Source organism: Canis aureus, chromosome 15 (assembly GCF_053574225.1).
Source record: "Canis aureus isolate CA01 chromosome 15, VMU_Caureus_v.1.0, whole genome shotgun sequence".
Classification (NCBI taxonomy): Eukaryota; Metazoa; Chordata; class Mammalia; order Carnivora; family Canidae; genus Canis; species Canis aureus.
In genome coordinates, this window is record NC_135625.1 from 46,037,159 (window position 1) to 46,060,968 (window position 23,810).

General features: G+C 44.0%; 2 protein-coding genes across 14 annotated transcripts in view; both read left to right on the top strand.

The window, feature by feature from the left end:
* The window catches only part of ESYT2 (extended synaptotagmin 2), an 82,310-nt gene extending 79,385 nt beyond the window's left edge, over positions 1–2,925 (top strand). For all 3 annotated transcript variants that reach the window (XM_077849485.1, XM_077849486.1, XM_077849484.1), the window contains one exon: positions 82–2,925. In XM_077849485.1, the coding sequence (XP_077705611.1) occupies positions 82–127 (46 nt within the window). In that variant the 3' untranslated portion in view covers positions 128–2,925. The remainder of the gene's footprint in view (positions 1–81) is intronic.
* Positions 2,926–8,582: 5,657 nt separating this feature from the next.
* Positions 8,583–23,810, top strand: part of NCAPG2 (non-SMC condensin II complex subunit G2) — a 63,952-nt gene continuing 48,724 nt past the window's right edge. For 6 of the 11 annotated variants that reach the window (XR_013353098.1, XR_013353099.1, XM_077849487.1 and 3 more), the window contains exons 1-9: positions 8,583–8,690; positions 9,718–9,829; positions 10,093–10,212; positions 13,655–13,843; positions 14,190–14,304; positions 15,979–16,133; positions 17,677–17,811; positions 21,042–21,136; positions 22,595–22,664. Coding sequence is in view for 9 of the 11 variants with exons in the window: in XM_077849487.1 (XP_077705613.1) it covers positions 10,135–10,212; positions 13,655–13,843; positions 14,190–14,304; positions 15,979–16,133; positions 17,677–17,811; positions 21,042–21,136; positions 22,595–22,664 (837 nt within the window). In the remaining 2 variants the exon portion in view is untranslated. Of the gene's footprint in view, positions 8,691–9,229; positions 9,253–9,717; positions 9,830–10,092; positions 10,213–12,376; positions 12,448–13,654; positions 13,844–14,189; positions 14,305–15,978; positions 16,134–17,676; positions 17,812–21,041; positions 21,137–22,594; positions 22,665–23,810 lie in introns of those variants that run through there. The other 5 variants (XM_077849492.1, XM_077849493.1, XM_077849490.1 and 2 more) reach the window with 5 other exon arrangements.

A 23,810-nucleotide genomic window follows, 5' to 3' on the forward strand; every position in this document is an offset into this window, starting at 1 on the left:
ACAGACAAGCCTGGTGTGTTTGCTGCACAGCACTCTCCCCAGCTGACCTCACTTCTGTCCTCATCCCCTGTGCGCCCCTAGGTACGACCTCACGGAAGATGGCACGAGACCCCACGTGGTGACGTAGTCTGTGCCGATGTGAGGAGCCTGCTGCGCTGTGCCCTCCACCCTCCCACACGTGTATCAGGACTACGTTTATAATTTCAGTGTATTTAGTTACATAAATCTTAATAGTTTTATAAGCCATGTTGACATTTTAGGCATATTTGGCCAATATTACCGTTAGATTTTGTATGTTTAATTTTCTGTAGTATTTCACCAGTTACTATAGTATGTAAAGGGGTAGCAGCTCATTACTGTGTCTCATAGAGCTGTGTGTCTGTAAGTCATGTCTACTAGGAAGCAGGTGTATGTACATGCTTTACTGTTGCCTTGTTTTGTACACACTGAGGTACATTATGCCATGTAAATAGACTATTTTTTATAATCTCTACATGCTGGTTTGAATTCTGAAGAAAATGGATTAAGGAAATATATTTTTTTCTTCTAAAATGTATTAAATTCTTATGACAGATAATCATTTTGTCTTTGCAGGATAAAGTTCTCAGTGACCAATTTTATGGTGTTTCTTTTTAAAAAGAAAAGCTGAAAGATTAAATATTAGTATACTTCTGCCCGTCATGAATGATAAAAGTATTCAAAATATTACCAGTTTCATGAATGTAAAGATGTATTATTGAGAGTTAGTTGAAGTGCTTATAAGGAAAAGTGTGTAACTGAGTAATACAAAATACTAAGAGCATTGTCATGGTTCATAAATCATGGTGCACTAATTTGAAATTCTTTATGTAAAATGAAATGTCTTAAGTTTATTTTTAATTGCTTGATATAACTTATTCCTAAATAGTACACAAATACATAATTATACTTCCTAAAATATAATACAGATTTTCCATGTTAGCAGTTAGGCTGCCTGTAATAGTCGGTCATGAGCTTGTTGATTTTCAGTGTTGTCCCAGCCTGTGAAAACAGGCTTACGGGATCACCATAAAGTTTGTGGGCTAGATCTGAGGAAGCAGGTAGGAGGTGGTTTAAACACCAACAGCTCATTGATTTATCCATCAGTGTGACATTGTACATTGGACCCCCTGCGTGGCGCTCAGCTTCTGGGCACTGCACAGAGGGCCAGAGGGTTCCAGCATGGCGGCTATTGACTTGTAAATAACCTTTTCCTGGGTCTCCTCATTTATGCCATGACTGACCTCAGTATTGGGATATTGTTATATCGTTTTTATTTTGTAATTTTTTTTCCTTTTTTGGATTACTGTAGCATGTTTTATATACTTGAGTCCCAAACTTCTTGGGGGATGAGTTTCTGCAGCAGTGTTGTAAGCTGTGCACGTCTACGAGAAACGGATGCAGAGTTTTAAATATTTTAAGCTGTATGATGCAAATGACTTCCTTAGCCATAAGAACATTCTAGAATCATATCTGACTATATTGGGGGGATAGAGCTTTGTGACTGAAATTGGAGATCTTACCATAAATCGTCTCATGGACTCATGGACTGCTCATATGACCAAACATACCAAAGTGCCTGTGGTGGACGCTGATTGTTACTTCTGCACACTTCTGCCTTCCAGCAGATTTTTAGGTTTGTTTTGATTTACCCTTGGAGCCAGGGGTTTATTTATAATGGAGTCTATAGTTCACAACACATTTCATGTAATCATAAAGACTAGTATAATCTCATTGTTTCCTATTTAATGAAGCTTCACTATAAAGCCTCACTATAAACCATTTCCAATGTTAATGTACAGGAGGAAGTTTATTAATATTGATGCACACATGAACATATATGCACACAAAAAATTTAACAGGTATTTTAGTAGCATGATAAAGGCAGGTAACTCCTTACTACATCTAGTTGCCTGCTCATGGTATTAGATTTATTGAAGATTTATTTGTTTTCTTAATTGGTCTGTTGAAAGGCTTCTGGCATAATCTATTAAAAAGAGAACCACTCACTGAAATTCATCATACCAATAATTTTTAGCAACATCCTAAACATTTGGGTTTTGCAATCATATGCTCACCTATTTGGTACATATTTACTTTATGGAATGCTTAATTTAAGCAGTTAGGCAAAATAAATACAACGGAATAAATACAACGGAAGATATAAAGCTAGTTAGCATGACCCCTGCCTTGTGACGCAGGGACAGGGAGTCTGGGAACAGACCCATCTGCAGGTCCTGAGGCCTTTGGCAGCAGGCTTCATTCTGTTTAGAAGGAGAGAGAGAAAGGAAAGGGATGGTTCTAAAGACATAAAACGTTTCCAGATGTGATTCTGTCTTTCGTGGCAAGATGAGCATTCAGTGGGGAGCTCTTATGCTCTTTGGGGATGGGTGAGAACCCACTGTTGAGGCCACACCCAGTGCTGCAGGGTGAGTTCTCAGAATGTTCATCACTGGTTCTTAATCATTGCTTCATCCAGGAAAAGGGAACATTGACTTATTTATATTGAGCCAAACCAATGGGAGGAAAATTAAATGGATTTTAATTCTGTGAGTGTGTACACGTGGGTGGTTTATCCTGTGCCTTAAAGTATGGAAGTGCTGGTGGTGTTTTCAAATCTCAGATCACAGCTGTATTCACTGCAACTTGTGTACTTGGAGAACTCATTCTACAGACACACTTCATTGGGAGGTCAGCTCTTCAAGGACTGCAGCTCAGTGCAGACCAGTGTGTGTGTGTGTGTGTGTGTGTGTGTGTGTGTGTGTGTGTGTTTATACTCGGGTTATCACCCGCTGCAAGTGGAGAACGGCAGAGGGTTTTTTATTATTATTAGAAAATGTCCTTTTTGATCAACTAATTTTACATGACAATGCATGTATTTATTCAATAAACTTTTGTGTTAGCTCACTTGGGATTTGTTTTTCCTTTGTGTTTTGAAATGAAGCTTTAGGTGTGGGATCTAATAATTTGAAAAGTAGATGCAGTATGTTATTCATACATGCTAATTGTGAATTCTTTCCTTTTCAAAAGAAGGTGGGATGGTTGACATTAGCCCTCACATTCCCATCTGGAAGCCCTCGACCGGCCCGCTGGTGCCTGCGGCCACGCCAACACATAGGCCTCCCCTCTGTGCTGTTGGTTGCCAATGAAGCTCACATACCACCTCCACCTTGTAAGTGTGGACGGATACATGCTTTGTTCCTGTCCCATTTTTGGGATTCACTCTACATTCTGCTTATAGCACTGACATGCTATGGTTTTGTGTATCTGCAGTGTATGCCGCCGGGCCTCGTGTGCCTTCCACACGGTGTCCTGTCCACCTGTCAGGTCTGCCTGGGAGCCTGAGATGGAGACCTCTGGCCCCTGTGCTGCTGTTCCCATGTGCAGATACTGGGTCCCTGCGTTCTGCCAGAGTGCACCCACTCGGCTCCTGTCTCCTGCCTGTCAGCTCCGTGCAGCAGCCGGAGGGATCTTTGAAAACACGTCTCTGTTGCTAGAATAAAAACCAAGAGCATATCAGGCCATGGGACGCCCTCACCTGTATTTCCTTCCACACTGCCGCTCGCCATAATGCTTCCTCCCATTGCTGCACACGTCCACCTTGTGCTCCTTCCCACCTCTGTGCCCCCAGCGCATTCGCACATGGGCCTGGCCAACTCCTGTTGCCTTTGGGTTCTCAGCCCAGGGTGCGTTTCCTGGGCCACCCCTCACAGCACCCCCCATTAGCCTCTCAGCACCTCATATGCATGCTTAATATAATCACCCCAGCTGCCTGTGAGCCCGGGGGCAGAGGTTGGGTGGTGGTACGTCCTTTTCCAGCTCTTAAACTGCTCTCAGCCCATGGTAAATAGCTGCTGGATGAATTACTTCTCAAGTTTGGCAGACCTTGGCTGATTTGTCCTAAGTTTCCATTTAAAGAAAGACACATATTGACAGTTCTTAGTAAAGCCTAAAGAGAAAGGTAAGATGAACATGAAGAATAGATAGTATTGCAGCAAAAAGCCAACAGTGTAATTATCTGAAACAATTGAGCACAAAGGTGGGAAAGGAGCAGAGAAGTCTGCCTTTAGTTTGTGTTCTGGAAATCCTGGGTGATACGCTATGAGACGAAAAAAAGATGATAAATGGGAGAAGTTGTTTTCAAAATACGAGATTGTCTACCTGTAAAATCCAAGAAAATATCTGAAAACTTACTAAAATAAGTGTTTAATAAGGAGCCAGTCATGAAAACATACAAAGCTCTGTGTCTCATATACTATTACCAGCTACTAGACAATATAATGGTGGGGGCCTGGCTGGCTCAGTGGGTCCTGAGCTGGGGGTTGTGAGTTTGAGCCCCACATTGGCTGTGGAGATTATTTAAAAAAATGGAAAAAATAAAATATAATGGGAAAAGTCATGCAGCAGCCTTGGGACTCTGCTAGTGGTGACTGCAGCGAGAGGGGGAGCGTGCAGCCTGGGTATAGAGCACCCCCAGGCACCCTGATCTTCAGGGAACTGCCCCTCCATGACCTGTGTGGCTCCTGGGAAAACTATCAAAAACCCTCAGTGGCATTTATGCAACATGGTGGTTGCATGGGGCAGGGATATCAGTCAAGAAACATGAGGCCAGCCAAAACAAGGGAAGTCTGGAAAAGGAGTTGCACATGGAGGAGGGCGGGGTGCACCTGCCGAGCTGGGTGGGGCCCAGAGAAGCCCAGGGCCCAAAGAGTCACCACGGGTGTTCTGTCCTCAGTCAAGGAAATCCCTCCAATCCTTAGCTCCAAACAGCCAGCTGGGCAGACTTCAGAGGCAGCTTTTAGATAATTTGCCCAAGAAAGTTGCTAAACCAGAAACAACAAAGTTAAGGAGGAGGGTTCTTACAGAGTTGCCATACTGTGTCCAATTTTCTTTGTATTGTTTATTTTATTTTATTTTATTTTATTTTATTTTATTTTATTTTATTTTATTTATTTATTTTATTTTATATTTTATTTTATTTTATTTTATTTTATTTTATTTTATTTTATTTTATTTTATTTTATTTTATTTTATTTTATTTATTTTATTTTTTAGAGAGAGACACAGGGATAGTGAGAGAGCACCAGCGGGGAGAAGGAGAGGCAGGAACACCCCCCCCCACCGCCCCCCCCCCCACCGTGAGCACGCTTGCTCGCTCGCTCTCTCAAATAATGAATCCATAAATCTTTAAATAACTAGATCATTCTTCGTAAAGTGAAATGCCCTGACAGCCCATTACATCAGTTATTCTTTTACTAAACTGTCCTATTATCACAAATATTTAGACCATCCTTTGCGTTTAATTATGCAGTAACAGCCAGTAGGATGATAGTCCATTTTCTAGCTCATAAATGGACAGGAAATTTTCCAAGAGAGTATAGGACAGAATATATGACACGAAGTGAGTTAACAAGTCAGCATTTATTTGGATAAAACAAGACTAATCTAGGAGCCACATATAATCAGTACACTTGGAATTAATGTACCCAGAAGGTTTTGAAAGGCAAATGTGACTTTTCCATCACAAGACTTGGATGCGTGACAGTAAGGGATCAGGGGCCACAGGTGTGATGACGCTGCTGTGGCTTCACCGGGGTGCGTGCCTTCCTGGGGTGGTGCAGGGAGGGACGCTCACCAGGGTCCCTGCCAAGCCCAGTGGACGCTCATCTTCCGATGCATTCGGTGAGTGCCTCCTGTATGCTGGAGTGTGGGGAACAGTGTGGGGCCTGCCCTGGGGGGTGCACAGTGACCCATGCCAGGCCCTCACCCACCATCAGGGGCTCTAATCAATGAGCCTGCGGGACCCAGGGCACTCTGGGGGGGGGGGCGCTCTCGGCCGCCAGGGACACCCAGGCAGCTGAGCCTTGCTGGGCCTGTGAGGGCAATGGGGGCTCAGGCCCCCAACCCACCCCAGAAGGGGTGCAGCGAGGCTGAGGACTGGCTGAAGGGGCTGGCCATCCACCCACAAGTTTTAAAAGGAGAAGGAAGAGGGAAGACATTTATAGCCAATCTCTGGTCAGTTAGGAGTGAAATTTTGGGTGCGAGGTGGGGGTTCATGCTTTCTTCCACCCATGTACCCAGGAGGCTTCAGCAGGGGACACTTCACCTCTGCACCCTCAGGGCTTCCCCAGAGCTCATGTCCATGCAGGCAGGTGTGGAGCAGAGAGGACAACTGAGCGCCGCGAGGTCCCAGTTGCTACTGCTTTTCCTTCCAGGGTTGTTCAAACACATCCACAGCCACGTTTCCCAGGTTCAACATTAGAGATGCTACAGCGTAAAAGCATGAAGAGGAAGGGAAGTTTCTGCGGCCTCCTGGTGAGTCACCACCCCACCCTCTTTCTTGGAATCCAGACTCAAGACTCATCTGCGGGTTCCCCCTGGGCTGGTGTGCCCGGGATGCCTGTGAAATAAATGCTCCTGGCGTCAGCACCAAGCTGATGATCTGACCAGTGGCCTCCTTCTCTTTAGATTATTTTCCCAGTTCTGAATATGATGATGAAATGACAAATCTTGTGTTTTCTTATGAGGCAGAGACTATTTCTGGAAGGATAACCAGGAAACTGGTAACAGTGGTTCCCATTGAATTTGAATAATTCATATTTCTTACTTGCTCAATACAAAATAATTTTTTAAAAGACTTTATTTATTCTTAAGAGACACACAGAGAGGCAAAGACACAGGCAGAGGGAGAAGCAGGCTCCCTGTGGAGAGCCCGATGCCGGACTCGATCCCAGGACCCCGGACTCGATCTTCAGCTGACCTGGGGTCAGCTGAAGGCAGGTTCTCAACTTCTGAGGCACTCAGGCATCCCTACAAAATATTTTTTTTAATAAACCTGAATTTTATCTTCAGCCTCAGTTTATATTGCCTTACCATGGGGTCCAATGTTAATCCTCCACCTCTTCTCATTACCACATGGTAAGGTTCTCAAGAGACAGATCACCCCAAAACTCATTCACTCATTTATTCTGAAAACATTTTCTTTAGGCAACTGAAATGGGGCGGGGGCGGGGAGCCTGGCTGCTCAAGCAAAGCATGAGATCCTTAGTCTTGGGGTGGTGAGTTTAAGCCCACGTGGGGCACAGAGCCTACTTGACAAAAACATACAGAAGCAAGGCTGCCAGACTCACTGCAAGGCTCTAGGGCTGAGTAGGCTGTGGTGTTGACACAGGGGCACAGACAGGGCTGTGTATGTGTGGGGTGCTCCAAGGGCTCAGGACAGATGGGAAGCTGTCAAGGGTTTCCAGGAGGCCTGGCTTCATCCATGAGGAAAGGCCCACTGTGTGTGTGAGGGAGCCAACTCCGGTCACCGCCTGTCCCATCCCAGGTCATACAGATGGTAGTGAGGGGCACAGCCCAGTGCCCAGATGGTGTGGGTCCAGACCCCCACCCCAAAGTGTCTGCTGCTTCTTCAGGAGGCAGAGCCACCAGAAAGAGGTAATGGGGTGCTGCGAGATGGAGCGGAGATGGGGCAAGGCTTCCGTGGCCGGGAGGGGCAGCTGGATTTCAGGTGTGGCCATCTGCAGGTTGACCGAGGGGTGGGCAGTGAGTGGGGGGCTCCTCAGCTCCCAGATGGCAGGTGGTGCCCGAGACAGGGCGACAGCATCAGGAAGGAGCCCAGGGTGCCCGGGGCTGGGAGGAGGTGCTGCTCTGCGGTGGGAGGGGTGGGCCAAGGGAGGGGTTGGTGCTGGGGTGACATGGGGAGGGGGTGCACAGAACTTCCCAGGCTGTCATCGGGCCCTTCCCCTTGCCTTGTGGCCACCAAATTCCCCACAGACCAGTACCCTGCCTCAAAGCCCAAAATTTTATATTGCTCAGTGCAATGATAATAGTTTTGATTCATTTATTCTTTTAATAAAGCACGTGATTAAAATTTGTTTGACTTTTTAAATAGATTTATTTATTTATTCATGAGAGACACAGACAGAGAGAGAGGCAGAGACACAGGCAGAGGGAGAAGCAGGCCCCCTGCAGGGAGCCCAATGCGCGATTCTATCCTGCATCCCAGGATCACGACCTGAGCCGAAGGCAGGCGCCCAACTGCTGAGCCACCCAGGAGTCCCTGTTTGACCATTTTCATTTTTCCTGGAGTGGCAGCTGGAGGTCTGCAGCTATGTCTGTGGCTCGCGTGGTGCCTCCACCCGACACCCCTGGGCCAGGACAGCCGCGGCCACTCGGCCTCGCGGAGGCTACATCAGGGGAGCAGAATCCCCTCTGGATCTTTCAAGCCGGAGGGAGCCACGTCCTCATGGGGGACCAGGTAGGGTGACAGCAGGTTGGGCTGGCCGCGGGGGCCCAGCTCCGGAGAATTCGGATGGCACTGCACGTTTATGATCATGGGGCCATCTTAAAGTCCATCTTTACTATCACGTTGAGATCGCAATCACTTCAGCTGTTTAAATCAATGATAAAACATTTAGACCTGAGACTGAAAATGCCAGACCTGCGCAGAAGCGGGAGGGGCGTGGCCGGGAGCGGGGGCGTGGCCGGGAGCGGGGGCGGGGCCAGGGGCGGGGCGGGGCCGAGGGCGTGGCCGCGGCTCCACCCAGGCACGCTCGGCTCTCGCGAGAGCGGCGCATGATGACGCGCGGGCCGGCAGGGCGCGTCCGCGGCGCGGGCGGGCGGGTTTGAATCTGGTCGGAGCGCGGGAAACGGCGGCCGTCCTGGGCGAGGTGAGCGCCGCGGTGCCGGCCGGCGACGGGCCCGGGGCGGGGGCGGGGGCGGGGGCGGGGGTCGGGACGCGGCCGGAGCCGGGCGGGGCGTGGGCCGCGTGGGCCGCGTGGGCCGTGACCCGAGCCCGCGGCTGGCTGGCGGCTGTGAGGCGGCCCCGGGCCGAGGGGAGGGGACCGTGGACCGGCCTCGGGGAGGACCCGGCCCGCCTGCCCCGGCCCCAGCGCCGCCCCCAGCTCTGACCCCGGAGCCGCGCTTCGGGAGCCTGTCCGCACGCGTCTGTGAGGACCCGAGGAGGAACGGCCGGCTCGGGGCGGGGGGCGGGGGGGGCGGTCGGGGGCGTTGACCCGCGGTGACCCGCCGCGTCGTGTGCCGCCGCCCCCTCCTGTGTGCCGAGCCCCCAGCGGTGGACCGGGCTGCTCCCCGCCGGCGCGGCGTCCCGCGGGAGCCCCAGGGCACAGCTGGTGGCGGGGAGCCGAGTCCCGGAGAGCCGGGCCGGCCCCCCGCCTGGAGCAGAGCGGCCGTGCGGTCCGCGCCCTGGCCTGCGCCGCCCGGGAGTGTGGGGTTAGTCATCACCTCTGGGCGGGTCCGCCCCGCCGCCGGGCCGACGGGGAGCTGCTCGCAGCTCGCAGCCCGCGGAGACCTGGCTGCTGTCCGTGACCACGGGGCCCTGACTGTTCCCGCCGGCGCCGCTTGCAGCGGTGCACGGGGTTCTGGTCCCTGCCCCCTGGGGCTCCGACTCAGTCTTGCAGACGGAGCGCTGCCAGCGGCTGTGAGTGCAGCGTAGGATCCCCCGGGGCCCCCCCGCCGAGCCCCGGAGCCCCGGAGCCCCGGGCGGGGGCTGCACACAGGCCCCCCAGCGGGTGGGTGGAGCGCCTCGGAGCGCCTCGGAGCGCCTGGCGCACCTGCCCTGCTAACAAGCTCCCTGGTGGCCGCGCCGCTGTGACGGTGATGGTCTTGTTAGAGGATGGCGGCCTTCAGGATTCAGCAGCTGAGGTCAGCCTCTCCCTTTGTGTTTTTTTCTGTTAGTACCTTCTTTCATTGACTCTAACACTTTGTGTTCCTGTTCTGATGGAATCAGCCTCCTTTTTCTGAGCTGACTCAGACCTGCCTGAGCATCGTGGTAAGGAAAGGAGAGAAGGTGAGCCTCCTAGAGCCTTCGTTGCTAACGTCGTTAGTAACGTTATGTCGATACTATCCTTGATAAAGTAATAGTTATTTTTTAGATATGGTAATGTTTGTGTCATAATATTGTTAGAAGCCGTTTACCATAGATGTTATGGGATCTTTTTTTGTTTTGTTTTGTTTTGTTTTTTTTAAATTTTGGATGTTAGTACCAAATTACATCTTGTAGGAAAAGTTATATTTGCAAATTCAAGTTTCAGTATGACTGTTTTCTGCTAGGGTTACAGAGTAAATGCCACATGAAAAACAGTTTCATCTGTCATGGAAAAGCGAGAGACATTTGTACAAGCAGTGTCTAAGGAGCTGATTGGAGAGTTTTTGCAGTTTGTTCAACTTGATGTAAGTTTTAAGTTTAGTTTTCTTATGATTTGGTTGTTTACGTCCACAAATGAAATATAATCCTCTCAGTGAATCCTTAGGGACCAAAGTTTATTCAAAAAAAAAAAAAAAAGAACTATATTCAAATACACCTGCTGATGGGCAGCGATGCACACACTGTATTTCCTGCTTCTTTTAAGAGACTTGTAAGAATGCTAAGTGATGTAGCACAAGGTGCTTCTATTTACTTAAATATTTATTGATCTCTTGCTTTGTGCGTGGCATGAGGAAGACAACTTTTTTGGTCCTCAGGTTATTTACAGTGTTGTGGTGGATCCAGGTGTGTAAGTATAGCAGAGTAACAAGGCTAAGCTGGGGCAAGGATATGGGAGGGGGCCCACATTCAGCCACGGACTGCTTCCTGTCCCAGTGGAAAGGGTATGGAAGCTGTGATTAAAGAGTAAACAAGTCAGCCAGTCAAAGAGGGATGTGGGGAAGGACCTCTCCAAGTAGAGGAGATAACTTTAAAGACCAGAGAAGATACACTGTGTTTGAACTTGAAGATATTTGGTAGGGCTAGGGCATAGAAATGCCAGGTCAGGCAGGAAGAGGCAGGGGCTGAGATTTGGATTATGACAGCCCTTCTTTACCATGTTATCCTGAGAGGAATGGGGGCTTGTATACACATAGGTGGAGAGTAGTGAAGAGGCTGTGCCCTGCACAATGGTGGTTGCATTAGGAGATATGGGTGCCTTTGCAAGCTGTCAGGTTGCAAGGTGGTGGTGCTCTTGACTGGATGTAGGCCACGGTGGATTCCAGGTTCTGACTTGTGGTGCCTTTCAGTAGGAAGAAGGCAGGTTTTAGAGGGACGATAGGCTCCATTTGGGACATTTGGATGACTGCCAGGGGGATGTGCACACGATGACCAGTAGGTGGATCAGTAGCTGTACCTAAAGCCCAAGAAAGAGGCCTGCATAGAGACAGATTTGGGTGTCCTCAGCGACACTTGGAAGCTTCAGTCATGGGAATGCAATGGGACCATCTGTAGTGTAAGAAGAGAAGCCTAGGACAGAACCTTGAGGAACCCCAACAGTTAAGGTATCAATTCTAAAACACTTGTGACTTTGGGTCAGAAGATGCATGTCATTTGTTTTGCTCATGCAGTGAAAATTAAGTTAGTAGTAATTAAAAAAAAAAAAGTAGTAATTAAGTAGAGAGAAACCTAATAGAAAATTTATTGCTAGCAACATTTATGAAGTTTTTTTTTTTTCTTCTTTTTTAAGAGATTTTATTTATTTATTCATGGGAGACACAAAGAGAGGCAGAGAGAGAAGCAGGCTCCCTGCGGGGAGCCCGACGCAGGACTCTATCCCAGGATCCTGGGGTCACAACCTGAGCCAAAGGCAGACGCTCAACCACTGAGCCATCCAGGCATCCTGGAATTATTTTTAAGAGGGAAATGAATTATGATATGATTTCATATTGTAAAATAGTACCCTGTAAACAAAAATAGTCAGTACAGACTCACAGGCAGCACATCTCAGAAGTGTCTGTTGAGAGCACACTATTTAGATGTTATATAAACACTTGTTTTAGTAGGAGTGTAGATGATATGTCTTCTGTTATGTGTGCAATACACGTGTGGTTTAAAGTTTACAAGATTATTGTTGCAAACTTTTGTCATAGTATTAACTACTATCACAAACTAAATTGATGATGATGAAGCTAGTTAATATTAATTTAAAATCAAAAGGCCAAAATAGCAACATCTGGGTAGCACAGTCCCTACAGGATCAGGCTGATGTAGTGACAGGGCGCCCTTTGAGATCCTTGTCCGCAGCTACCCCTGGTCACATGCCCTAGTGCCTTGGACTGTTGCTCAGCAGCACATATCTCAGGAGGATGCTGAGTTAGTCATTGTATTCATAGTCATTCCTTTTAGCTTATGAGTAGCAAGCCTTATTAACACTTAATTATTTAGTATCTTAATCACCGTGTAGCTATTAGTTAAACACGAAAATGAGAAGATGTAGGATTATGCATCACTTGTTTTCTTCGAGTTGAATGATATGAAATGCCATTCTGTAGGTCAGAATAGTTGAGTGTAGGCAGCTGTTTGGTGGCATATCCTTCAGTTTGCACTTCTTTGATGATTTGGTTAAATTCATTTTATGCGTTTTGACAGGAGCTGCATAAGTGGTGTTTTGTCTTCCTCAGTGGAGGCACATGATGTCCGTTTGTCCTGTTATTGCTGAGGTTAGTTTTAATCAGTCACTTAGGTTGGGGCTATACCAGATTTCTCCACTGTCAAGCTGCTGTTTCCACCTTCGTAATTAATAAGTGATCTTAATTGGGGAAGTAAGTTGAGATTAGGTAAATACCCTGCTCTTCATCAGACTTGTACCTTCTGGTTTTAGTGTCAATTGATGATTCTTGCCTGAAACATTTATTACTATAATGGCTATTATAGTATATAGTATAGAAAATTGTGATTTTCTAACCCCATATTCCTTCCATATTTATTCATTGGTGATCTATAGCATGCTGATGCTGTTTGTTATTTATTTATTTATTATCAGTTTCGTTTCACTGGTTCTTACTTTATTGATTGGGTTATAATCCATTACGGTCACTTGATTGGTGCTCACATTGGCTGCACACAGTCCCTTTAAGATGAATGCTCTACCCCTTTGGTAATGGTTTCTATTTGCTGTATCAGGGAGTAAGCTCATCAGCTCAGAGTGAGAAGAAATGGTTGGCTCGGGGGTTTTAGGGATAGTTGAGAGGATCCGATATAATCTCATTGGTTAAAAGAAGAGAATGATGTCTAGAGATGAGTAAGAGGGGGTGTTGAGGGTCCAAGTTGGGTTAGAGATCAGCAACTTCAAGTATACTCAGTTGGCTTGGCTGTGTTGTTGTTCTTGTACAGCTCCAACATACTTTGTGCCCTGATGATAGGCCTGGAGTGGTGGACATCTGGATGGATTGATTTTAGAGAGGATATTTCTAAGTGGGTAAAATTTTTAAACTCCAAAGACTAGGTTACTAGGGCTGAATATATAGATGAGAAACCTGCTACTTTCTTATTTTACTTTTTGAATTTACTTATTACACAGAGTGAGAGTGTGTACACACAAGTGAAGAGAGGGACAGAGGGAGAGAGAGAAGCAGACTCTACAGGGCTCCATCCCAGAACCCTGGGATCACGCCCTGAACCAAAGGCAGATGCTTCACTTACTGAGCCACCCAGGTGCCCTGGCATCTGCTACTTTCTGTCTCATAATTCCTGTACTTTTCCACTTAGGAAAAGTATTTCAAAACTACAGCTCAACTCTTGAAATGGTCATTAGCTTAGCACTTAATGAATGCACTTAATTTAGCAAAACTTCCTTTTGATGCCATTATAAAGGGGATAGAACTAATTTTTGTAATTGAAATATAACAATTGCTATTTATTTTGCAGAAAGATGCTTCTGACCCTTTCAGCCTAAATGAATTACTAGATGAATTATCAAGGAAACAGAAAGAAGAGCTATGGCAAAGGCTCAAGAATTTATTAACGGGTGTATTGTTAGAAAGCCCTGTGGCTGAGTGGCAGACGTTGGAAGTCCAGGGTGAAGACATTATGGAAACAGAGCATGAATCAAAAATGGTAGTAGTAATTTTTCAAATAGAAAACCTGTTACCTTTAATTTGTTAAAAAAAAATATTGTATGTAATTGAATTTTAAGTGATGAAAAAAAGCTAGAATTTAAGAAAGAATATTAGGAGTATGTTTATTATAGTTTTACTTTAAACAATTCTGCCCATTATTAATCTGCTATTCAATGTTGCTGTTCTCTTTGGACAACTGACCTGTATTCAAATTTAATTTACTTTTTAGAATAAGCTAGAAGTGTGGGTTAATTTTTATAAAGTTAGTAACATTCACGTTTCTTTTTAAAATTCTATTTTAAGTTGATTTTAAGTCACTTGAATTTGAATTTTTTCATTTGTAGAAAAACAGCATAGAAATAATTCATGCAATTACATGTGTGGTTCTTGCTTCTGTATCTGTAATAAATGAAAGTGAGAACTATGAAGACTTACTGGAATGTGCAGTGATGTTGAATGGTGAGTTGCATTTGTGATATCATGGCATGTTTAGAGGTGGGCATCTACTGGTTCTCTATGGAAGGAGCCAGTCTTCATGTAGAAGCAGAAGTATTAAGGTGTAACTTTGCTTTTAAGCTCTTTTACTTCAGCTAGAAAAGGAGCAAAGAAGTATTCTTTTTTTTTTTTTTAAGTTTTTTTTTTTTTTTTTTTTTATTCATAAGTGACACAGAGAGAGGGGCAGAGACACAGGCAGAGGGAGAAGAAGGCTCCCTGTGGGGAGCCTGATGTGGGACTCAATCCAAAGACCCCGGGGTCACACCCTGAGCTGAAGGCAGATGCTCAACCCTTGAGCCACCCAGGTGTCCCAAGAAGTATTATTTTAAGGGCTATCCTGATGCACTGATTTAGAATGTAAATTACTGAACAACTGACTGCTGTTCTCAGATTTTCCAGTACGTCTTATTTGACCTATGGGACCAGTGGTAAGAGCTTATTAAGGAAAAATGGTCAGATTATAAATTCCTCAGTTGGTGATTACTGCCAGAAAGTTTCAGTTTAACCAAGCATTTGTGACGCTGCATCATTTTTTAAATATGTTATGAAAGTGACCTGAGAAATAGGTGTTGACAATTAGGGGAACTTTACTATTAAAATTTGTATCATGGTGCTTTTCAGATTTTAATTAAACTGTAAAACTGTAGTTTCTAATTTAGGAGGAGCACTAAGAATTAATGAGAATATCTAATTATAAAATACATAAAACTATTTTACAGATATAAAAGATGCAAAAATGATTTTAAGTAATGAGAAGAAAAATCACCTAAGTGTCCTCACTTTCACATTGTAATTAATTCTGTATGACACGCTTTCCCATCAGACTTTGCATTCTTAGTGCTAACACTTAGATGTATGTAGATGTTTTATTCAGAATTCTTGCATTGAAATACAATGTCTGATTAAGATGTTAGCCCTAATCAGTATATAAATAGTTCCCAGTGTTTTGTGAATGTAACCATAGTTTATTTTCAGTCTCCAAATAACTTTTATAAATGATTAGTGCTGATATTGTAGTTGTTTCTAACTTCCCATTAATTCAGGAATTTAACGTGTATGTAATGGCATTCAGATATCTATGGATTATAATTATGAACATATTATTAGTATTTTCATTTCATTCTTGAGCTTTTCAATTAATAAAAGCACTGCAGTTTTTGTATTCATTTTAATAATTCTTTTTTTTTCCATTTTAATAATTCTTTTACTGTTTTTCGCCAGTGAGCCAGAATTTGAGGCCAACTTATGAAGGACAGTTGTAGTGGGTTACTGGTCACCACACCTGACCTGGGTTTGGTGTTGAGTATTACCTGTGGGTGTTGTAGTGCTTACGTTTGGGTAGTATGAATACCTGCCTCTCTTAAACGAGGAGTTTGGACAGTGTGACCCTTCTGAGTCTTACAGTACTAAAATTCTGTATTCTATTGGATCTGCTTTTATAACAGTAGTTAACAGTTTTTTACAAGTTATTATCATTTGTATTCTATAAATAATGTATATAAATTTCTGGCAAGTTAGATGTAAACTAGTGTTTGCTTAGCAAACCTTTGTGAGTCATGGCACTTTACACTATTGACTCTGAGCTAATATTAGTTTATAGTAATTTACTAATTGAACATTTACTGTGCTCTGTTTTAGGTATTTTATATGCATTACCTGAATCTGAAAGAAAGCTGCAGAGTTCCATTCAGGATTTATGTGTCACGTGGTGGGAGAAAGGTCTGCCTGCCAAGGAAGATATGGGAAAGACTGCTTTTATCATGCTGTTAAGGAAGAGCCTGCAGACTAAAACAGTATGTTTACTTTTTAAAATAGTGCATGTGTTTATACCAGTTATGAATTATGTTCACTCATAAGTGGCCTGACTGCAGTTGCTTCCTGGGTTAGGGTCTTTTTTAAGATGTTTGGGGGAGGGCAGCAGGCAATGGCTCCACATTGCAGTTTCATGCAGGCTTTCTCCTCTACCTTCCAGGGTGTGTGGTCCTTGCCCTCTCTTACCACTTCATGGTAGCAAGGCGGCTGCTCCACCTCCACTTTGTTGTGTGAGTTCCAGGCTGGAGGAAGAGGCAGGGAAGCAGCAAGGGCCAGACCTCAGAAGTTCTTAACCTATAGCCACATCTATCTGCTGCAGATGGGATTTTGAAGGGTTACATTGCCACTGTTAGCAAAAGTGGATATTTTTAGTAGCGAAGAAGGGATGAGATAAGTGGGAATGGCTGCCCATCTTAGTGTGGTCCTCTGAGACTGCATAGGATTGGATGTGTGTGGTGAAGGGTGATGGGGCAGAAGTGGTAGAGAAAGTCCTCGGGCCCACGTGGAGGCACCACACCTGTAGGATGTGGGGTCGTGTCAGACTAAAGCCTAGACCTAAAGTTTTAGAGAGCAGGTTTGAGGATTGGATTTAACTTGGTGCATTTCTCAGCCTTTCATCTTTGGTGTGCAGTTAAGATATCCAGAAAGAGAACTGTTTCTGTCCCCTGATCAAGAGAACAAAAGATATTTAATGTTCATCTTAGAAAATTGGGCAAGTGAAGAAGGGAAAATGAGGAAAATGAAATCCTCTGTAATTCCACTACCTAAGGAATTCCCATTTTAGGGATATTTAGGAATTTCTCTTCCTCTTTCTTCCCCTCATACCTTTACTTTCTTATGGCAGATTCTTAGAAATGAGATTCATGGTTAGTGGGTTTGACCTTGATACCCATTGCCAATTTCCTAGCAAGCTTGCACTTCATCACACTCCCACTATCTGGGTCTGTCTCACCATGACCTCCAAGGAGCCGCCAGTTTGATGACAGAAAAGACTGTCTACTCCCACAGTTTGTCATAGGATTGTCATTGTTGGTTTATCTTTTTAAAAACTGTTTTTAAAAAATCATTTTTCCTGTCTTTCTGTTTAGCTTTTATTTTTTATATTTATTTGTTTGTTTGTTTATTTATTTATTTATTTATTTATTTTCTGTTTAGCTTTTAAATCAAGACTTTACTTAATGTCTCTAGTGTTTTACACCTGTGTGGTAGCATGTGGGCGCCACTAGCAGCACAGGGCTATTTAAGTTTCACTTGTAGTGAGGAAAACTAAACACCAGGTCCCTCATCGCATTGGTCACACTTCTGTGCTCTGTAGCCTAACAGGGCTGGTGGCTGCTGCACTCGGCATTGCAGAAACCAGATAGTGCTGCCTATTGGTGCTTCTGTTTGCTTTTGCCATGGTTTTTTCCTTTTTGATGAATAGAGTTGTAATTATTTATTACATAAAGTGTTCTTATTGTAAATTTGAAATGTGACCTTAATTGTTTATTAAAAAACTAACATTTTTCTTTATGTCATTTCTAGGGCACAGACATATGTCGGCTTTGGCGTATTCATCAGGCTTTATATTGCTTTGATTATGATTTAGAGGAAAGTAAAGAAATTAAAGATATGCTACTTGAGTGTTTCATAAGTGTTAAATATATCAAGAAAGAGGAGGTAACCAGGTTTTTTCTCTTTTGGTGTTTCTGTGAACTGCTTTTTAATGGTTGTTTTCCCTGAGTTCATGTAGTTGCTTTTGTACCACACTCAGTGTTCTAATGAAAGAGTCAGCCTAGCTCTCGAGTTGTTATATTTATTGCACATTTTTACCACATAGTAGTATTATGCATACATTTTATAAATTGTTGCTTATTTCATCATTAAATCAGATGGTAATAGGTGGCTGTGAATCCTAGGGGAGCTGGGATTACACTTTAAATTAAGAATGGGGATCCCTGCGTGGCGCAGTGGTTTGGCGCCTGCCTTTGGCCCAGGGCGCGATCCTGGAGACCCAGGATCGAATCCCACATCGGGCTCCTGGTGCATGGAGCCTGCCTCTCTCTCTGCCTATGTCTCTGCCTCTCTCTCTCTCTGTGACTATCATAAATAAATAAAAAATTAAAAAATAAATAAATAAATTAAGAATGATCGGGGATCCCTGGGTGGCTCAGCGGTTTAGTTGCCTACCTTCGGCCCAGGGTGTGATCCTGGGGTCCCGGGATCATGTGCCACATCGGGCTTCCTGCATGGAGCCTGCTTCTCCCTCTGCCTGTGTCCCTGTCTCTGTCTCCCTCTCTCTCTCTCTCTCTCTCTGTATCTCTCATGAATAAATAAATAAATCTTAAAAAAAAAAAAAGATTGAATGGGAGATGGGCTAGATAGGTGATGGGCATTAAAGAGGGTACTTGCAATGAGCACTGGATGTTGTGTTTAAGTGATGAATCAGACCAGAAACCAATATTGCATGGTATGTTCACTAACAAATTTTTTTCTTAAAGATTTTATTTATTCATGAGGGAGAGAGAGAAAGAGAGAGGCAGAGACACAGGCAGAAGGAGAAGCAGGCTCCATGTAGGCAGCCCGACTTGGGACTCGATCCCGGGACTCCAGGATCATGCCCTGGGCCTAAGGCAGGCACTACACCACTGAGCCACCCAGGGATCCCCTCACGAACAAAATTTTAAAAATAAGGTTGAGAAAGCACTTCCCAGTGGATTGAACGTGACACTCTGCCCTAATCCTGGCTAACTGGCATATACTCAGAACCATCATCACATAATATTCTCAGATTTCTTTTTTTCTGCCATCCAGTCAATCCAAAGAGCAGCTTCTGGCCACTGCTGCATGGTCCGTTTTGGTGGTCATTCCCACATGAGGCTACTGAGCATGTGGACTGTGGCCAGCAAATTATAACCTTCATGGATTCAAAACTTATTATGAAAAAGAATGTAAAATGGCTCATTAGCTATTTTTATATACTTATTACATATTTAAATGGTAATAATTTGGTTATGTTGGCTTAGGTAAATATATTATTAAAATTAATTGAATCTTTTTTCCTTTTATTACTGTGGCTATTAGAAAATTAAAAATTGGGGATCCCTGGGTGGCTCAGCAGTTTGGCGCCTGCCTTTGGCCCAGGGCGCGATCTTGGAGTCCCGGCATCAAGTCCCATGTTGGGCTCCCAGCGTGGAGCCTGCTTCTCCCTCTGCCTGTGTCTCTGCCTCTCTCTCTCTGTCTATCATGAATAAATAAATAAATAAATATTAAAAAAAAAAAGGAAAATTAAAAATTATGGAGTGGCTTGTATAGTTCTCTTGAACAGTTCTGACTTGTTATCTTAGGATTCGGATTTAGTCCTTTACTGAATGTGGACTATATTCCCATGCTAGAAGTGCAAAGAAGAATGTTTATATTACAGAAAATAGCCTTTGTTTGGTCATTGCCTCATACATACATGAGGCAAAAGGAGGAAGTCGCCACTCCTCCCTGAAGTAGGTGAGGAAAGACTTGGATTTGAGGTCCATAAATGAAGGTCCTACAGCTAGTCAGGAGCAAAGACACGGTTTGACCTTGCTTTGCTTGCTCGAGCATACCCTCTCCAGCTAGAGAGGTTAAAAGGGCCATATGTGGTCACTGATCATACTGACCAGATCCCTGTCTGCTCACCTACTAGATGGTGGCCTTAATGAGACTACTTTGAACCTTGTGTTTCCTTCTGTAAAATAGGAAGCACAGTGGTTCTTTGTCACAGTTCCAGAGGGACAAAGTGCCGTGCATACATGCCTAGAGCCATTAGCATAGCGCCTGGCAGGTTCTGAGCACGTGGGAGGTATTCCAACTGCTCATTGCTGTTACCAACTCATCGTCGTTGGTAAAGACGCCTCAGGCCTGTGCCCTCAGCACCTCCAGGACTGTGGTAGAGTGTGAGGCTCAGAGCCAAGCAGCAGAGGGGGCCAGACAAGTCAGTTCCACTTACAGTGACTTGTACATAGTGGGTGCTGACCTGCATGTCAGCCTGTGTGTGTGTGGAGGTGCAATTGGTAGTACAGGCATAAACATATGTCTCTTTTAACACTCCCCCCTTTTTTTTTTAAATTGATGTCTTTTGAATTTATGATATCTAAACTTAGTTTCCTAATGAGTCCTTACTTTGGTTAGTTCATTCTGGATAAATGACAAATATCTTGTGCTATCATGTCAAGTACTTATAGTAAATACTTTTTAAGTATTAAAAAGTATTACCCATGCCTTTTGCAAGCATGGGTGCCCTGCTATTTATATCAAAGTGTGTTGCATTTCTATGGGATTCCAGAGACAGTACTGGTGGACTGGTAAGCAGTAAAGAGGTGAGGGTATTGTTTGCAGGAAAAGTTTTAGATATATTTTATGTGCTGTATAGAGTATAAGTATCGTATTACTGCTTTTTAGGGCCATGTGTCATCTAGTAGTATGCATATAAACTAACACGGGGACTGTGTGTATTTGAAAATTCTAGTTTGGCAGATACTAAGCCTCTTCACAAGTCCTCACTTTTCTCATTTATAAAAGATGAAATGAAGGATTCTTTGATCTTAGCTAATGTAGACAGAGCCAGAATGAAATGTTTGTGGAGCATTTACAAATTGAGCTACTGAGCAGTGTGGGACATGTCTGTGCAGTCCTGTGGCTGAGCACAGGAGATCAGTGCTGGACCCTCCAGAGGGGAGATCCTTTTGTCGTGGCCCTGCTCCTGAGCTCTATCCTAGACTCCAACACCCCCATTGAGGCCCTGAGTTGTAGTTATATATGCTTCCTTCACTGAGAATAACAGACTTTTCTGTTACTAACATCCAAGGAATTGTTTCCTTTTTAGTTATCTGAACTTTTTATTTGGTTGCAACATTGTATCTTATTTTTTTTTATAGGGAAGAAGATTTCTTAGTTCACTCTTCATTTGGAATGTAAATTTTATTAAAATGATCCACGAGACCATTAAAAACCAGTTACAGGGGTTACAAAAGTAAGTATTGAGGGCAATTGGTATTTTGTGTTGTCTTGATGATTTTAGAATATGGTATTTGACCTGACTTTTAAAGTTATATTAATTGGGACACCTGGGTAGCTCAGCGGTTGAGCATCTGCCTTCCGCCCAGGGTGTGATCTTGGAGTCCCCGGATGAAGTCCCACATCCAGCTCCCTGCATGGAGCCTGCTTCTCTCTCTCTGCCTGTGTCTCTGCCTCTCTCTGTGTCTCTCATGAATAAATAAAATCTTAAAAAAAAATAGTTATATTAATGTATTGGAAGCTTTAAAAATTATCTCTTAGATTATATTATTTGTGATGTTTTTACTATGTGTTGTTTTTAACTACATATTATGTATTATTGTATCACTGTATAGTTTTTTCCCCGCTGTAGGAAGTCATTTTCAGTAATGACATATAAGTTAAGATTTTAACTCGTGGTCGTTCTTTAAATAGTCAAAATATTTACCAGTTAAATCTTAGTCTCAATTGCAGTATGGACATGGACACGGAATAAATTCCAGGTCACAAGTACTTCTGATACCATTTTTTTTTTTTAAGATTTTATTTATTCATTCATAAGAGAGAGACAGAGACACAGGCAGAGGGAGAAGCAGGCTCCATGCAGAGAGCCAGATGTGGGACTTGATTCTGGGTCTCCAGGATCACACCCTGGGCTGAGGGCAGGCGCTAAACTACTGAGCCACCCAGGGATCCCCTTCTGATACCATTTGAATGTAATGTCTACTTTCCTGTTTACTGTGGACTGAGCTATGTGGTTGGGTGGGAAGAGTCCTGCAGTCAAAGAGTCTAGGGATGCATGCACAAGTCGGAGCTCTCAGCCTCTTAGAACCTCACAGCAGTTGGAGCTGTCACGGTGAATGTTTGAATGTTTTCTGTTTGCCAGGTATAGGGTTCAGTGCGTAATCTGCTCTGCAGCTGAGTACTTAGTGTGCATTTTCAAATGGAATCCTTCAACTGTTGAGGTGGGCTTGGTTGCTGAGTTTCCCTCTGTCAGGCAGCTAGCTTTGGTTAAGTACTGAGCTGAGATTTGACTCTGACTCAATGACAGAGCTCCTGCTGTTTGCTAGAATGCTTTCTCCTCCTGTTTCCCTACTGGCAGAATATTGGGGTTGAACTAAGGGGCTCAAACTCATGACTTCGAGATCCAGGAGTCCCTGGCTCTGTCAGAAAAACAAAATAAATAATAAACTTAAAAAAAAAAAAAAGTGTAGGGGATCCCTGGATGGTTCAGCGGTTTAGCGCCTGCCTTTGGCCCAGGGCGTGGTCCTGGAGTCCCGGGGCGTCGGGCTCCCAGCATGGAGCCTGCTTCTCTCTCTGCCTGTGTCTGCCTCTCTCTTTGTGTCTCATGAATAAGTAAAATCTTAAAAAAAAAAAAAAGAAAAAAAAAAGTGTAGTGGTTTGAACATGCATTAACTTTCTTTTTTTCCCATAGATCTTTGATGGTATACATTGCAGAAATTTATTTCAGAGCTTGGAAAAAGGCCTCAGGAAAAATATTGGAGGTATTTTCATTTTATTAAATGTTAACATTCATTTTTGTTGTATTCTAGTAAATAATAAGTTGTCATGGATAGTCATTTAATATGTGTTGATGCTCTTTGTCAAAATAAAGTCAGATAATGAGACTCCATGGGATGGAGACTTCATTCTCATTCCCACAAATGTTCATGCTCAGTCTGAGACCCAGGATTCCTGCCACTCATTGAGATGTGTGGTTTGAGTGAAATCAAGATTTGCCCCATATCATTTTGGTAGGTTTATTGGATCTGTAATGTCCACCCACCTGTAGCTGCCATGCACTGGGAATGTGCCTAGTCTGAGTTGAGACGTGCTATAAGTGTAAGAAACACACCAGATTCTGAAGACATAGTGGGGGAAGAAGAATGTAAAATATCTCATGGGATCCCTGGGTGGCGCAGCGATTTGGCGCCTGCCTTTGGCCCAGGGCGCGATCCTGGAGACCCGGGATCGAATCCCACGTCGGGCTCCCGGTGCATGGAGCCTGCTTCTCCCTCTGCCTGTGTCTCTGCCTCTCTCTCTCTCTCTCTCTCTCTCTCTGTGACTATCATGAATAAATAAAAAAAATAAAAAATAAAAAAATAAAATATCTCATGAATGTTGTTTTAAAAATACTGCTTGCATGTTGAAATGATAGTGTTTTGGCTATATTGGGCTGAACAAAATACATTACTACAATAATTTTGCTTGTTTCTTTGTTTTTAATATTGCTATGAGAAAGTTTTTATTTATGATTTTATTTACTTGACACAGAGAGAGAGAGAGAGAGCACAGGCAGGGTGAGCTGCAGGCAGAATGAGAGGGAGAAGCAGACTCCCCACTGAGCAGGGAGCCTGAGGTGGGGCTCCATCCCAGGACCCTGCGATCATGACCTGAACTGAAGGCAGATGTCTAAATGACAGAACCTCCCAGGCACCCCACCGCTAGAAAATTTAAAATTGAGTTTGTGGTTAGGGTTCTGTTTCTGTTGGGCTTTTTTGCTCAGGAACCTCAAACTACCTCTTTCAGTTACATTATTGTTGAGAAATTAAAGACATTTGTTTTGAATTACGGCTAACCTTGAATGACTGTGGAATATCTATCTGCATTATGAAGATGTGGCTGTGTAATTCACAATCACAGTAAGGCTC